Source organism: Drosophila elegans, unplaced genomic scaffold (assembly GCF_018152505.1).
Source record: "Drosophila elegans isolate 14027-0461.03 unplaced genomic scaffold, ASM1815250v1 contig_468, whole genome shotgun sequence".
Classification (NCBI taxonomy): Eukaryota; Metazoa; Arthropoda; class Insecta; order Diptera; family Drosophilidae; genus Drosophila; species Drosophila elegans.
The window spans coordinates 3,625,526-3,641,298 of NW_024545855.1; the positions used below are offsets into that span (position 1 = coordinate 3,625,526).

At 43.5% G+C, this 15,773-nt stretch overlaps 3 protein-coding genes across 4 annotated transcripts; 1 reads left to right on the top strand and 2 right to left on the bottom strand.

The window, feature by feature from the left end:
• Positions 1-357: 357 nt before the first annotated feature.
• Positions 358-12,323, top strand: LOC108143045 (ETV5-related protein Ets96B). Of its 2 annotated transcripts, XM_017267253.2 has the most exons (7): positions 358-519; positions 6,024-6,489; positions 7,142-7,324; positions 8,580-8,700; positions 8,854-8,900; positions 10,842-11,577; positions 11,924-12,323. In XM_017267253.2, the coding sequence occupies exons 1-7, from the start codon at positions 502-504 to the stop codon at positions 12,321-12,323; spliced, it is 1,971 nt and encodes a 656-aa protein (XP_017122742.1). In that variant the 5' UTR covers positions 358-501. The 2 variants fall into 2 exon arrangements, with proteins under 2 accessions (XP_017122742.1, XP_017122741.1); XM_017267252.2 differs by lacking the exon at positions 358-519 and having other exon boundaries at positions 5,821-6,489.
• Positions 526-2,892, bottom strand: LOC108143046. The gene is made up of 2 exons (XM_017267254.1): positions 2,181-2,892; positions 526-2,123 (listed from the first exon to the last, which is right to left on the bottom strand). The coding sequence occupies exons 1-2, from the start codon at positions 2,248-2,250 to the stop codon at positions 775-777; spliced, it is 1,419 nt and encodes a 472-aa protein (XP_017122743.1). The 5' UTR covers positions 2,251-2,892; the 3' UTR covers positions 526-774.
• A 554-nt stretch (positions 12,324-12,877) lies between the features above and the next one.
• On the bottom strand, positions 12,878-15,194 carry LOC108143047. Its single transcript, XM_017267255.2, has 3 exons — positions 14,941-15,194; positions 14,691-14,871; positions 12,878-14,029 (listed from the first exon to the last, which is right to left on the bottom strand). Exons 1-3 carry the CDS (start codon positions 15,080-15,082, stop codon positions 13,381-13,383), a joined length of 972 nt encoding a protein of 323 aa, XP_017122744.1. The 5' UTR covers positions 15,083-15,194; the 3' UTR covers positions 12,878-13,380.
• Between the last annotated feature and the right edge of the window lie 579 nt (positions 15,195-15,773).

The following is a 15,773-nucleotide window of genomic DNA, read 5'->3' on the forward strand; positions in this document are numbered from 1 at the left end:
CCCAGCTTCTTTTAGGTATTAAACCAATTTTTAAGATAATCTGTTAAATCATTTTGTTAAATTCTTTGAAACAGTTTTGGCCAGCTTTAACCCCTATTTCAAATTTAGAAGTTGGGAAAACGTCTGTCAAATTGATTGACTTTTGACATTTCCATTTAATTACCGCCCACGCAGACCACCCATTGGTCCTTTCCCTTTCACCGCAGCCAGCCAATCACCAGCAAGAGGGGGCGTGACGCTCCTGCGCAGTAAGTCCTGTCCAGCATCCAAAAACTGCAACCCCTAGATGTTGACTCCTGCGGAATTCAGACCCGGTTTCCCTTAATCAGTCACCACGGAAACTCGAAACAAACTGCACACGGCTAACACGGGAATGCACAAAACGATCAGCGACAAGTGAAAGCCATCGAGCTCTGAATAATTCAGGACTATTGATGTCCTGCGGCAGCCAAGTGAAATCCAATTAGTGAAAATCCAACAAGTTCAACTCGCCATCGATTCATGGATACAGTCAAATTGGTAAGATTCTCTTAAAGCCTAGCTTTTATTTCAGCTGCATCAGACAATAAATAGAGGGGATTTAAAAGACTAAGAGACTTTAAAAGGTATAGGCCTTAACTTTAGGTAAAGCCCATGTTCTCCATCAGGGTTTCCTTTCTCATAAAAGAGAGAAATTGTTAAGAATCGCTTAAAGCTTAGCTTTTATTTCTGCAGCATCCGACATAAATAGAGGGGGTTTTAAAAACTAGGAGACCTTAAAAGTGAGTGCCTCTTTTAGCCATAACTCAAGGTATAGCCCATGTTCTCCATCAGGGTCTCCTTGATGGCCGGCTGGAGAGCCCTCTGCATGTAGGTGGTAAGCAGACCCCTCACTCCCATGGAGAACAGCTTCTCCAGCTCGTGGGACATGGCCTCGCCCACCAGCTCCTCGCGGTCTCCGCTGGGACTCGATCCGCCAAAGATATCCGCAAAGGCCCGGGCATCCGGCTCCACCAGCTGCTGCAGTTGCTCATCCTCGAAGTGCAGCACATCCTCGCTGAAGTTCATCTGGTCCTGGAAGTCTTCCCGGGCAAAACGACGCCGGCGGCGTCTCCTCTTCTTGCTAAACTGCCGCCGGTAGAAGTTGTCGCCATGGACATCGATGAACTCAGCCGAATCCTGGTCCTGGCTATCGCCGCCCAGCTCCAGCGCAGGATCCATATCCCGCTGCGGACTCTTCTGCCCCAGACGGATGTCGTAGCCCTCCTGATTGTGATACTTGCCCCATCTCTGGGTTCTTTTGCTACCCAGTATAACATGCGGTTCACCTAGCTCCACATCCGGAGTGCCGGTGCCAAATCTCCGCTTGGAACTCTGACGCAGGCGTATCCCAGTGGGTCCCTGGCAGCCATGGGCAAACACGGATATAAAACCGGGCTCTGCGAAGTGCGAATCCGTGCGCACCGAGGCGGCTCCCAATCTGCGGGATTGCTCATAGGCCGAGGCACCAGAATCGTAGCCCAGGGGAACAGTGCGAAACTCAATGCCCGCGTGTCGTAGTCGCAGAATCATGTGACACTTGCCGCCCATCGGCTGCATCACCACCTTTCCGCTGAGAGTGAGGTCCGGAAAGATCAGCCTGGTGTCCAGTGTGGAGTTCTCCGTGCTGAACTTGCACTTGTCGATCTCCACCCAGCGACTGGCCGACTTTGCCGGCGGCACTCGCACCTTGAGGTCCTCCACATCCACCCGCGAAATGGCCCCCAGTTTGTGGGGCTGCCTGTTGACAGCCAGCAGATCCTCCAGTTCCAGGGCTCCTCTACCACCACCACTGGCACCGGCAAAGGGATAGGCCTGCCCGTTTTTATGCAGCAACTTGGCATGGTAGCCACGCCCCGTGTGGTAGCCACCACCACCGCCTACATTGTAGAAGTCCTCCTCCGGTTCGCTGTGCTGGCCATAGAAACTGTGGTACAACTGGTAGGGACTCTGCGGCGGTGGTTCCCACATGGCTCGTCCGGAGGAGGAGGAGGTGGAGGAGGAGCTCTTGGTCTGGACACTGCGGCGTCGCATGTGCTCCAGGGCATTCTCCAGGCGGTTGGAGCAGCGTTGCAGCGGCAACTGATACGGCTGGCAGTGGGTCACTGGAGGAGCAGGGATTGGGTTACATGGTTGGTCATGATACGGCGGCGGTCACTTACCCTGCAGCACAGCCCACATGGCCAGCAGAAAGTGCAGCCAATGCAAATCCCGGCTCACATATCCCGACATTGTGGTTTAGCCAACATGAAAAGTGGTTTTCTCGAGAAATTCTCTAAGTACACTTTCTCCAGTCCGCAACACAAAAACTCAGATGTACTATATAGGTGTATAGTTTTACATGCAATCCACAGGGTTATTCTTTTCGTAGAGTTCAGATTTCTTATTCTGAGCCTTTAACCACTTGGAACTTTTTGAGTTCTTGATTTTCAATAAATCAGATTTGTTGTTTTTCTTTTTTTAGACTGCGAAGAAAACCTTTTTCTCCAAATTATCTTTGAAATTCTTGCAGTGGCAGGAAAACACTTTCTCCAAGATCTGAAGACACGAGCATTTTTTTTATGTTAGATTTTGCAATCCTATTGTAAGTGTTTATCTTTAAGATTGCAAGGGAATATTTTTTTACAATTGAATTTCAAATGATTGGTTAAGCACTTTCTTTACGCAATTTTTTTTGCCGAAAACTGAAGGCTGAGACACTAATCCGCCGTCTTCAATGCCTTTTTAGGTCTTTTATTATTTTCCTTAGTGCAGTTATAGCTTTTCAAGCAACCCGGTGATATTTTTGAAGAAGTATCCTTTAGCTAGACACCTAGTAGACACCTCCGAACTCGCCCGCAGCTGAACCGAAAATGCGAGGCCCAAGCGGAGCAAGAAACTGGCTTGGTCGCGCTTCCATTGCCACCATAAACAACCAAAAACAACCAAAAACAGCACCCACAAGCCAAGAAAATGTGGAAGAGAAGAGAAGCCATCGTGATGGTGATGGTGGCGACCGTGTCACTGCCTCATCATGTGGCACTGCAGTGAAAGTGTTTTCCACCACGGAGCCAGAAAAAGAGACAGATTGGGAGTCCGAATCAGCCAAGCCAAGCCACGCCAAGCCAAGTCACACCACGCACCTCGTCGTGGAGGCAAACAACAAAAGACAAGACAATTTGAAAAAAGAAAAGCATTGTCTTCTGCGGCCCTCATGGGTCTCACCTCCCAAACACCCCCCTTTTTTGGGCTGCTGCAAAGTAGATCAGTATAAACTATATACAGTTGCGGTTAAAAATAAGAACAATTTCGGCAATGCATAGAAATACAAAATTTGTTATTAACTAACTGACTTTTTTTTAAATACAAAATTTCAAAAACATTTTCAATAAAATTTTTATTCTACTTTTTATCTTAATATAATCCTTTTTTGAAATGAGCATTTTTATGTTTTTTCCCATTTGGTTCAATAGTGTAATTTTATTTTCTTAATCATTTTCAATTGCCTTTACCATAAGCTAAAAAACAACTATTATTTTGACCTCAGCTGTATTACTTACACACTCGCAGCTCCAAAAAGTAAACTCGAGAAAAGTTTCGTAATGTCAGTTGCGGGCGCGCATGCGTCGTAATCTCTCGCATTGTTTGCCAGAGTTCAAAGTTGATCAATCCGTCGGATGAGTCAGTCATTCACCGCCACAGTTTGTTTTCCCAATTGCACTTGTAATTGGCACCAATTGGGCATACAAATTAGGGCTTAATGGGTCGGCCCAAAGGGCTTACAATGTACTGTACAATTTTTACCCTTTGAAAATTACGAGTAATGCAATATAGACGTACAAATCAAGATATTTAATAATGTTGTCGAAATTGTGTATGCCAAAAATTAAATTCAAAGAAACTGATGACAAAAAATGACAAAAATAAATCTAGTATTAATTCAACTAAATCGGTTTTTAGAAAACTATTAAATATTAATTGATATTTTTTTGTTCTTAAATAGGCTGTTTAAAAATCAACTCAAGTCTTTCGTTCCTGAACTTATCCAATGACCAATAGGCACTTTCTAGTGATAAAGAGAATTGCCTAGTCGATGTAGTCCAACCAAAAAGTAGTTCCCTGCTGCACCTGCGCACGTGTACCGGGTGATATCGCTCGGCTGGTTGCCTCTTGTCTTTTTAGCCGCTTGCACATGACAGATACACTGTTACACTTAATAATTGCCGTAATTTGATTTGACAAATTGTTTGCTTGCACTTAGCAAACGCAACTCGGCGACATATTTTGCAATTTATCACGAAATTTGCGGGAGCAAAAAGCGGAAGAGGAATCCGTTATGGATTGCCAAATACGATATAGTTGGGTTTTGCCCGAGAGTTCCAGTTGAATGTTATACGACGCAGATTTTACATAATACCCGATTTTGGAGGGGAGAAAGTCGAGCATTCTGCATTTCTTCTGGGCGAAAAACGGGGGGAATGGGGGAAGGTGAAGGTACGGTGCCGCTTTCTGCGTTTCCATCTAAGGTTTGGTTTTTCCAGCAACTCGAAGTTTGGAGGCACTCTGCCGATAGAGCCGAACCGAACCATCAGCGATTACGGGCACATAATTAAGGGTAACTACAATGGTTCTTGAATGCTTTGGAGCACATCCGCATCCACATGGCACTGCATCGCCTCGTTTGCTGCTCCAGTTTCCAAATGTCAAGCAAGGGATCCAAAATGAGGGCAGTACTGGATGCACTTTAAAATGGAGGCTCCATAAAGTGGGTTCCGAAAGCAAACAATGGCATCAAGTCAACGTTCCAGATACACTTAAAAGGGAACAATACTATTGTCATTGTCTGCTGGATTGCTGTTAAGTTGATTTTGGATATTTAAAGTAACAACTGCTTATCTTGCCTGCATTGAACAGAAACACAACATTTATTACTTTATTTCGTTTCACAGATTATTTCAAATTTAATTTCAATTAGTTCTTAAGATATTTAAGTCTTTACACAAAAGTTTGTATCAGTTTAATAGATTAGATAGTATAAGGCTCTTTTTTTCATTTATATATTTTTGTCTTATAATTAAAACACAAGCATCAAAGTCTAGTCTTTAATAACCCAGTAATATTTCATACGAAATTTAAATTTATTAAAATAAACTATCTAACATTATGGATCACTAATTTCTTAGACAATGTTTTATTAACAGCACTAGAAGAAACATTTTCAATGGCACATTACGTGGCTTGTAGGTTCAAGCAACTATATCTATCCCACATTAAAATCTTTTCTTCATCTAGTTATTTTTCATAAACCGTGTATTTGATATCTTAAGCAAGCACTAGGAACCACTGGAACACATCTTATACCAAGTGCTGTAGTGTCAACGAGTTTTCCCCCCTGAAAAAAGTGAAATCCCAGCCGGCTTTAATGAGTTCCACGTGCAGGGTGATATGCTATCTATGACATACTATATGTGATGGCCCGGAGAGAGCGAGAGTGCAAGCACAGACAAAGGTTAACACCGGCACAGGGCTCATTAAATGGACAAGTGTCAATAAACCGCAGTTGGAGTTGGCATAGGTATCTATACCCTATCCCATGCTCCAAGCACATACTCGTATCGTACAGTCGTACAGTATGGTGTCCACTCGACAATGGCTCATTACTTAATGGCCAAGAAGCACCGAGAACCCGGCCAATTGACACCCGGCCAAAGCGACAGCAAAAGCAAAAGAAGCTGTTAAACTAATTGCCACAACTTCCACTTGACTATGTCAATGTGACGATGACGAGTTGGCCATTCCATTGTCTCTGTGTTCTTGCAACCTGTTAGCAGCGGGTGGTGGGCCAAGTCACCCAGCAGGTGGCTTTAAAGTGCGGCTGTGCGGCTGTCCGACTTAAAGCCCTCAAATAACCCCCAAAAAGATGGCAAATTGACAACTAATTTCGGCCTAGACGAAAGAAATCCCCCAAATCAACCAGACTCATGACAATTTCCTGCCGCGCCTTGGCTCATTTCCTTATTCCGCAGAGCGACTACGGCGAGGCCAAGACGCATCTGGAGCAGCTGCAGCACCTGGACCACCACCTGCACCACCACCACCACGCCCACTTGGGGCTCTACCATGGGCCGCTGCCTGGCACATCCACCATAACCACGGATTCGGTGGTTTCCTGTGTGAGTTCCACGCTGCCGGCGGTGGCCAAGGCCATTTCCGCGTCCTCCAGCTGCAGCGATGGCCTGGAGGCGGAGCGCAAGAAGTGCCACGCCAGTGACTCCCTCGGTGACTCCTCGGCTGGTGGGCAGGGCCTCCTCCTGGAGGCCATCTGCGTTGGCCAGAAGACGTCGCCGGTTCCGCCCCCTCCTCCACCTCCCTGCTGCCTGACCTTGGGCGGAGCGGCTTCCTCATCGCCCGCCTCCGTCGCCCTGATGAACGCCTCCTCTGCATCGGGATCGGGATCCAGCTCCGGCGGAGCAAGTGCCTCTCTCTGCAACGGTCTGTATGGGTCATCTATGCGGTCTATCCACAAATATTACAATTCCACTCATTTTCTACTGGGGTTAATAAAGTTTAGCTTATTTTAAATCCGTTTTAAGTAATAAGAAATATCTTTTACTCAACAAACAAACCCTATGCATATTCCATTTATTTCCATTCTATTCTATTGGTATCACAAAGTAAAACTTTTTAATTCGATACTTATTTTTAAGTAAGGTATTATTACCTAATATCTTTTACTGAGCCAAAATAAATATGAGGTAAAATCAAAAATTTATCATTTAACATTGGCTTATATTTTCTAATGATTTATTAACTAACTCAGAGTCTGTATTTTTTATGAAATTTTGTATGTACTACATTTTTCTGCTAGGGTGAGCAATTTGAAATGAAGTTTCTTTATAAGATTCGTATTAATAAAAATCCTTTCACGTTACTGAAAAGTATGCAATAATATATTTAGTTTGTCCGTAAGTTTTTCGGATTCATTGCGAAATATGATAATCTTAATTAATTGCAATCTTTTCGACATTTTTTTAAAGCATTTTAAAAGGGAATTCGAGTTGTTGACGTTTATTAATTAGCAAACCCATTACCAACCATTCATCATACTATTTATAATGCTTTTCTGGATGCTCCCTATGTGCAGATCTTACGCGGGAGTCCTCCTGGTATGCCCACCACCATCACCACCACCATCATCATCACCAGCAGTTGGCCGACGAGCTGGTCATGTATGCCACGCCCACACTCACGCCCACGCCCTCGCCGGCGATTGGGAAGTTCGGGCTGGACACTTCCACCGAGGGTTACTTGAACGCAAGGTACAATGGTAAGCGTCCTCCTCGTCCACGTCCACTGTCAATTCCGGATGCAGTCTGCTCCTGCTCCAGCTCCAGCTCCCCCTTCCCTTCGTCCTGATCCGCCACCCACTAAAATCCACTCCAACCCACACTGTATCCACTTTCTGTTTGCCTTTGCTATTTACACGTTCGCTTGTTTATTAATTTTCCATTATGAGTTGGGAGGAGTGAGTGGAAGTGGGTGGGTTGGCTATGAAATGGTTCTGGTTCCCTGGGAGTGGGCTTGGGAGTTTGGATTTCGGTTGCCCTTCGCTGCCCCGAAGGCTTTGTTTCAGCTTAGATTGTTTTTTTTTAACGTTTTTATTAAGACAACACGACTGAACTTGGCGCGTGCCGAGAACCAAGTAAGATAAATACATTGGCAGCGCTGGGTAAACTTAGCTGGAGTTGAAAGTCGAAAGTCTCAAGTTAATCGTTTAAATATGATTTTGTTTCTCTTTTTCAAAGTACAAGCTATTGGCTTAGATTTAAGGAAAATTTAAAATGTTTAATGAAATTACAAGAAAAAGGCAATATAGTTTCCATCACCATTTGCCAAAATCAAACCCAATTTTATTAATATATTTTGATAGTTTTTGATATAATGGTCATTATTTTAGCAAACTAAATAACAAATTACCTAAAATGGATAAGAGTATGATTGGCACAATAAATTTATGTCAATTTAGTTAGAAAACTTATGGGAGGTCAAGGAGAAGCCTAAGCAAATACAATAATAATGTATATTAATGTGATACTTTCATAAAAAATAGGAAAAAGACAAATAAAAAAAATATACAAATCTAATTGATTTAATATATTTTAAAAGGGCTGGTATATATTTACATATATTGGTCATTATTTAAGCAATATAAATTACAAATAAATTAAATTGATGTGTACCGTGGAAAGTTATGAGGTTTTCTTGTAATCAAAAATTTCGGCAACTGATTTAACATTTTCAGCAACTTAAGTTAAGCACTCCTTAATCTCCCGTCCACAGTCCTTATTCCACTCCTAGTTATCTAGTCATGAGTTTTCGACTGGCATTCGATTATGGCCAAGTCAAGTGCATGTGACAAGCTCGATTTGTGGCCTCAAAGGCATCCCGGTGCGAGCGTTAATATAAAGTATATTATCTAACAAAAGTCGAGGCCACCTCGGTGGTCTAAGGAGATGTTTTCTCTCCCTAGTTTTATGAGTCAAAAAAGTAACCTGGACTCTTTCTTTTTTTACATCTCACAGTGAACGTCAAAGGCGTGCGCCATGAAAGAACATCCACTTTCTTTGACATACCCGCTGTGACGCACCCACACTCGCATCCGCACCCGCATCCGCATTCGCATCCGCACCCGTACTGCTACAGGTAAGCTAAAGAGAAGAAGAAATCCGGGGATTGAAGTTCACGCTGACAAGACAAGTCAACTTTAAGTAAATCAGCGGAGTCGGCTGCTCCTCGAGTTAGATTCTTTATATATATATTTTTGTGATTTATGCTCTATGCTCCATCTCCGTCCAGGTTTCCATCATCGCCACCCGGGGGCATTCTGAAAAAGAGCGACGAAGGTGAGTTCACTTTCCCAAGATTGAAAAATGAAAAGAAAATGATTAAAACCCTGCGCGTTGCGTTCATCATTTATTCAAATTATTGGGCGCGATACGCATACCTATCAGTGGGTAACTCAATTTGCTTAGTATATTTTTTCAAATAAAATGCAAGAAATCGCGCGCATAATTTACAATAACAACATCGCCGGTGTTAGTAACCGCTAATCCAATTGGCGGCGGCACAAGCACAAGCGTGCAATTCAATTGCGAGGGGCTCAAATACATAGTTGGCCTCCGGTGGGCGTGGTCGTGGGCGAAATCCGCCGCCCATCAAACAAGCAACTCAATCACGGTACCGCCGTTGAGTGGTTTGTGTTAGCTACACCCACCCATCCACCCACCGCCCAGCACAAACACCCCATCGAAGCACCCGCTACACTTAGAAAATTTTTGAGTTATTTTGAATTCGAAACAAAAAAATTCCTTTACTTAAATTCTTTCATAGAAATAGACATATCAATGGAATTAGACCAAACACAAATATTAAAAGCCCAAATCACAAGACTTGGTAAAAGTAAAATAAAAATAATTATTGGTGTCTGAAAAAAAGTTAAAACTAAATTTAAAAAACACTATAAATCTATATAATATAGGAAGAACTAATCAGTTCCATGCCTGTTATATTTTATAACTTTATTATCTTGTTTTTCCTTAACTTAAAACTAATCCACTAAACCATAAAATTAAAAATGATATAAAATTATCTAATAATTAAAAGGCACCGATAGAAATGACACACCATTTTTTTAGAAGTGTGGTGCACCGGCACACCCATTAATACCCACACCCTTGGGCGGCAGGGCCAACAGGTCTTCGTTTTCCATCAGCAGTAGCAGCTCGTTTGTTGTTATCGACAATGATGTTTTTACTTGTCGACACTTGCTCATGGATTATGCAAAGGTATCTCCTGAATTTTTAATGCGCCCAGAGTCGAGTCGCGATGAGGGGTGACTGAGGGGTGAATGAGGGGTGAATGAGGAACGATTGGGGAGTGAGGCAGAGCCGGGAGTTGTAGAGTGGCTACCTAATGAAAAGGGAAAACTCGAGTGGTTCGGCGGATGGGGTGTGTGCGCCCCCGTTAAATTGCAGCATATTGAGCATTTTGCAGCGACTGACGGGAGTGGGTTGCTTAAATAATTAATTGCTGCTAAATACCCTGGCCATTTAGAAAAGGCAAGAGCCACACAAACAAGGCAGAACAATGTAAAGGTGTTTTTCAGGGCAATAGAGAAGGTTGTATTCCCTTAAATAAGGCATAAACTTTGAATCTTGGTATATAATAATATTTTATGTAAATATACAATCTTTATAAAATAAACAGGGTCCGAAAGGGAGAGCTGCATAAATATGTAAAGTTTTCTAAACATATTGAAGATCTCTTAAAAAATATTATTCAAAACATTTCAAAAATTACATCCACGTATGTTTTTTATGTATGATACATATGTCTAATTTGCAAATTGTTTAAATTATATAGAATCCGAAAAGCCATTTTTAAACAAAAGGCAATTAGATTTTGCTAAATATATAGTTTAAGGCCAAAAATTACATTCAGTAAATTTGACAAAATATTTAATTAAGTATTTCAAAGCCTATCTTTTTTAATTTGATAAGGCTTAGTCACTCTTGCTTTGAAATTATTTAAAATTAAACCAGAACAATAGCTACTTGAAAACATGAAGAACACGGATAATTTCTGATAGTCACCCCTGCAATCTCATTTCACATGCCAATAGCATTAAGCCCACCCTGAGTAAGGGTATTTAAGATTCCCAAGTAATTAGCGCCCCTTCTTCCGATGCCGGGATGCCGGGACATTGCCCAAACGAGCATAAAAGCGGCTTTCGCTCGACTCCTGCTGAACTCCTTTTCCGAATCCTTTTTTTTTTGTTTTTGCAGAAACGGCAGCCGCTGCTGCTGCCGCCGCCGCCGCTGCAGCCGCAGCGGTGTACTGCAGCGACGTGTCCTCCGGCCAGCACTTTCAGCACCACACGAAGATCGAGGATGCGGACTCCACGACAACGGCAGCCCAGCAGCAGCAACATCAGCAGCAGCAACAGCAGCAGCAGCAACAGCAGCAGCAGCAACAGCAGCAACAGCAGCAGCAGCAACAACATCAACAGCAACAACAGCAACATCACCAGCAGCAACTGCAACATGCTGCTGCTGCACTGCATCCGCAGCACCATCATCATCACCATGGACACCACAACCAGCAAGTGGAGCACCACTTGACACCACTCCATGCCGCCTCCGCCTTCAAGTTCAGTCACACGGCGGTCATATCCAGTTCGGCGGTATATGCCACGCCCTCCCACTACGCCGCCCACCAGCAGCATACGCAGTCGCAGTCCGTCTACCGGGATCTGTCGCCCACCTCCTTGGCGGCGGCGGAAGCAGACCTGAAGTACGACACTGGTCCCTACAACGCCACCATCTCGTCCACCTATCCCTCTGCCCTGCGACCCAGTGTGGTGGACTCCACCACCTCCAGCGATGCCGAACTGCGTCTGGATCAGTTCTACGCCAGCAATGGCATCTCCACCTCGAGCAGCGGCCAGACGATCAGCCAGCGGAGGGGCTCGCTGCAGCTCTGGCAGTTCCTGGTGGCCCTCCTGGACGAACCCACCACCAGGTGAGTCTCTTTGACTCCATTTCAATTGAATACAATTTTATTTGTGGGTCAAATTTAGTGTTACAACTCAATATTAGTCAAAAAAAAACAAGTTACTAGTATATTTTTTAGTTGAAAAAACAATTATTTTCAATTATAAAAAAAAAAATTTCAGACTAGTATCAGAATTACCTTAACTATTTCTTGAAGATCGGGGTCACTTAATTTAGGTACGACAAAGAAACTCTAATATTTCAATGACTGTAGAATTTAATAAATATTTAAAGGTACCTATCTTAACATTCAATTATTTTTTTTAAATAAAAGGAAAGGAGTTTTCACACTTAAATTAAATATTCTCTTCCAGTGCCAGCTGCATTGCCTGGACGGGTCGTGGCATGGAGTTCAAGCTGATCGAGCCGGAGGAGGTGGCCCGCCGTTGGGGTCTCCAGAAGAACCGCCCAGCGATGAACTACGACAAGTTGTCCCGCAGTCTGCGCTACTACTACGAGAAGGGCATCATGCAGAAGGTGAACGGCGAGCGCTACGTCTACCGATTCGTCTGCGATCCGGACGCCCTCTTCAACATGGCCTACGGTCATCTAACCGCCGGATCCGGATCTGGATCTGGATCGGGCAAGGGTGACCAGCACCAGTTGACACTGTCGCTGGCCAAGACGCCTCCAACTTCCGGCGAGCCCCAAACGCAATCCCCTCGCGTGGCCAAGTCGGATTATTACGATACTGCCGGATTGCATAAATATTAGCTATAAAGTCTCGTTGTGTGATGGTGTGTGCATCCATATTTGGGCGGAGCGTGGGAATGCGGCCGAGTGGGCGTGGCCGTTTCCCGTGTACATTGTGTAATCTAGTTGCGTGTGTATGTGCGTGGGGTCACGAATTTGAAATTATGGTTTCGTTATGATGAGCTGGGTGAGGAAAAGATGGCAGTACTTTGGAGGGGCAGTACGGTAAATCGGGGTCACCATTTACTATTGTTTGGCAATAGCTAGCTACAACAAAGCTTATTAAAACAATTTACCCTCTTTATGATCATATCAGAATAAAATATTTAATACTGAAAGAGATTGGTCCTTTGAAATCCGCTTCAAATGGTTAATCCTATTGCAAAGCTGAGAATAGAATCAGGGTCACCAATCTTTTTTTTTTTGGTGTCAGGGTCACCAGGCTTATTTTCAGAAATTCCCTTCTCAAGTTTTTTATCCAAACTTTTCAATTCTGAAAAGAGTTAAGTCTCACGAGATTACCTACAAATGGTGAATCTTCAGGAGCTTACATATTTTGTTAGGAATTTTAAGAATTTTTTGATTTTATGTTTTTTTATTTATTTATCAGTATAAAGTTGTCAAACAAGTCGTGCACCGTGCCCCTCCGCAGGTCATTTGCCCGACAATACCGTACATTAATGATTCCAAAGACTAGGCTCATCAAGACGACATAAACGAATGGTACTATACGATATTAACATATAGCATATACTTACACGTCTATGTATACATACAATTATCAGTGTATATACTTTATAGAGGGGGATACAGAAGAGAAACACCCATTTGTGTCCACCACTAATCGTAGTCTGCGTTGAGGTTGAGTTACTTAAATAAACTATTAAACCTGTTTTCGTTTTCGCAACCCACGTAATTTGGCAGTTTAGGAATCGATAAAAATTCTTTCAAAAAATATTTCATTTAAATGAGTTCCCTCACTGTAAAAATTTAATGGGTGGGAAAACGGAAACAGGCTGTAGAACCGTTTCTGTTCGTTAAACGTTAAATGGCATCGGTAGTTTCAATTGACTCCAGCTCACTCCTCCTTCTTCTTCTTCTTCTTGGGCTGATCCTCCTCATCGGAATCCGGGCTAGAGCTGCTGGTATCGTTGGCACTGCTGCTCTGGCTCTCCTCCTTTTTGCGTTTCTCCGGTGTCTTCTTGGCCAGCTTTTCGATGTACTGCTTCAGTTTGTCCGGCTGCGGGCTGTATGCCCAGTGGATCAAGTGTAGGTGAAGATCGGTGGGTGCTCCAGTTTCGGGATCGAAGAGCTTGGTCTCCTCGGTCTTGATCTGCTCCAGCAACTTGGCCAACTGGCGATTGCGTATGATATCCCAGCTGGTCTTCTTGTCCTCATCCGTTTTGGGGAACATGGTGCGCAGGTGTTTGTAGTTTCCTTTAGCCTTGGAGCCGCCATAGGCCTCCAGGAACTCGCTGGCCAACTCCTCCTCCGCCTCCTTGGGCTCCGGCAACTTGGTGACCACCGCAAGTGGCAAATAGGCACGGTTCTCCTTCATCCGGTTCTCCGCCTCGAACTTATCGAGGAAATCCTCCAGCACCTGGACGCCCTCCTTGATGGCCTTGATCTTGTCCTCGTTCTTGGTGCCGGACAACACACGCTTCGAGCTGCCAATCAAGCCCTTGATGGCCAACCTCTGGTAATCCGGATCGCGCTCCGCCAAAATGCTGCAATGCGAGATGCATATATATGAGTGCTTTGGATACAGGCAAACTGTGGAATGTGCCGTTATAAATATATGATAATATTGGGGTGGACCGTGTTTTGGGCAATAAGTAATAGCAATGCTTAAAGATACCACACTATCTAGTATACAGTCTAGTACCAGAACATATAAAGTTAAAAAGACTAGAACAAATAAAAATAAATAAAAACTTTAAAAATATTAACATGCAGCTATTTTTAGATTTCTACTTATAGACAGTTGTTAAATTTATAAATATTTATATTTTTAAAGGAATATGTGAATTCGGATTTACATTTTATGAAAGATTTGCTTAACTTAAATACAAATTTATAGAGGAGTGTTTCATTGAAATATGTATATAAGCTGTGATAATAAGGTACTAAGTGAAATTAGGAAATGGTTAATTCAGATTAACGCATTAATATAATCGATCCACCCTAATACACATCTAATACAGAGAGCAGCGGGTGGAAAGAGCGTAGTGTTTGCTCTATCAACTTAATGAGACTTCCGAGTTCGACACTCTAAAACTGTGCCATGACATCATTTGACTTCGTCGCTGGCTGCCTGTTCCGAAGGTCTCCGGCTGGCTCATTAGCATTTCAGCAAAAAAGGATGGATGGATGACCCGGATGACTTACCTCAAAGTGGCCTCCGCAGCAGCCTTGTCCTTGAATCCCAGTCCCGGGACCGTTTCCACCTTGTCCTCGCTGTCGGTCTTGGCATTCTTACTCGACGCCCCTCCGCCATTCTCCTCCAGCCATTTCTCGAAGACTCCAATGGCTGCATTTATGTTCTTCAGCTTCTCCTCCGCCTTGGTCACTAGGATCAGGATTGAGGATTACGGATTGAGCTAAGAAGAAGAAGAACCTTTGGCTCTGGAACACTTACTTGTTAGAACCCTCTTGGCCCTGCCCAGCAATCCCCTCACCGTCAGCTTGCGATACTGCATGTCGTGATCCTCCAGCAACTTCAGTGTCTCCAGCGCCTTCTCCATATCCTTGAAGCCAAACTTTGATTCGCCCTCCGACATGGCAGCTCCTTTGGTTGCTAGTACCTTACAATTTATTTATTATAAACAAATGCTCAATAAACAGCGTCTGCAGTGTTCAAGCGCCAGACTACGACTGAATTTCGGATAGCCAGATAGTTTCGAACTCGATGACATGGGAGTTTAATTATAGAGGAAGGCGAAAAAGAGCGCCACTGAGCGGCACTGAGCACCGCTGAGCAGCGGAGGCCCAATTAGATAAGCACCACAAAATAACTGGGTGACTCTATGCTCGGGAACCGGTTTGTTGTCGTACCGGAGGAGCAAAACAAAACCCACGAAAAATAATCAAAATAGTAGCGTTGCCATGACGTCAGCGCCACGACAAATTGATAACAAAAGCGAACATATGCGAACACAGGGGCGTATGCGCAACATTCAAGGGGGCTTATATGATTCCCTACAATATCTCGTACGAACTAAAGCTAGGAAATATTTATAAAATCCAAAGTATGGTAAATTGATATGTTAGCAACTGCTATAATTCCAAATAAATGCTCGCTTGTGTTTTAATTGGGCATTCAATGACAATAAATCGTGTCACATATGCGAGCACAGGGGCGTATAAGCATCATTCAAAGGGTGCATTCCCTTGGAAAATACTTCATTAATCAATGGCCAATATTGCTTTGAAGATTTGTAGGGAATTAAAGCTTTTAAATATTTAAAAAGT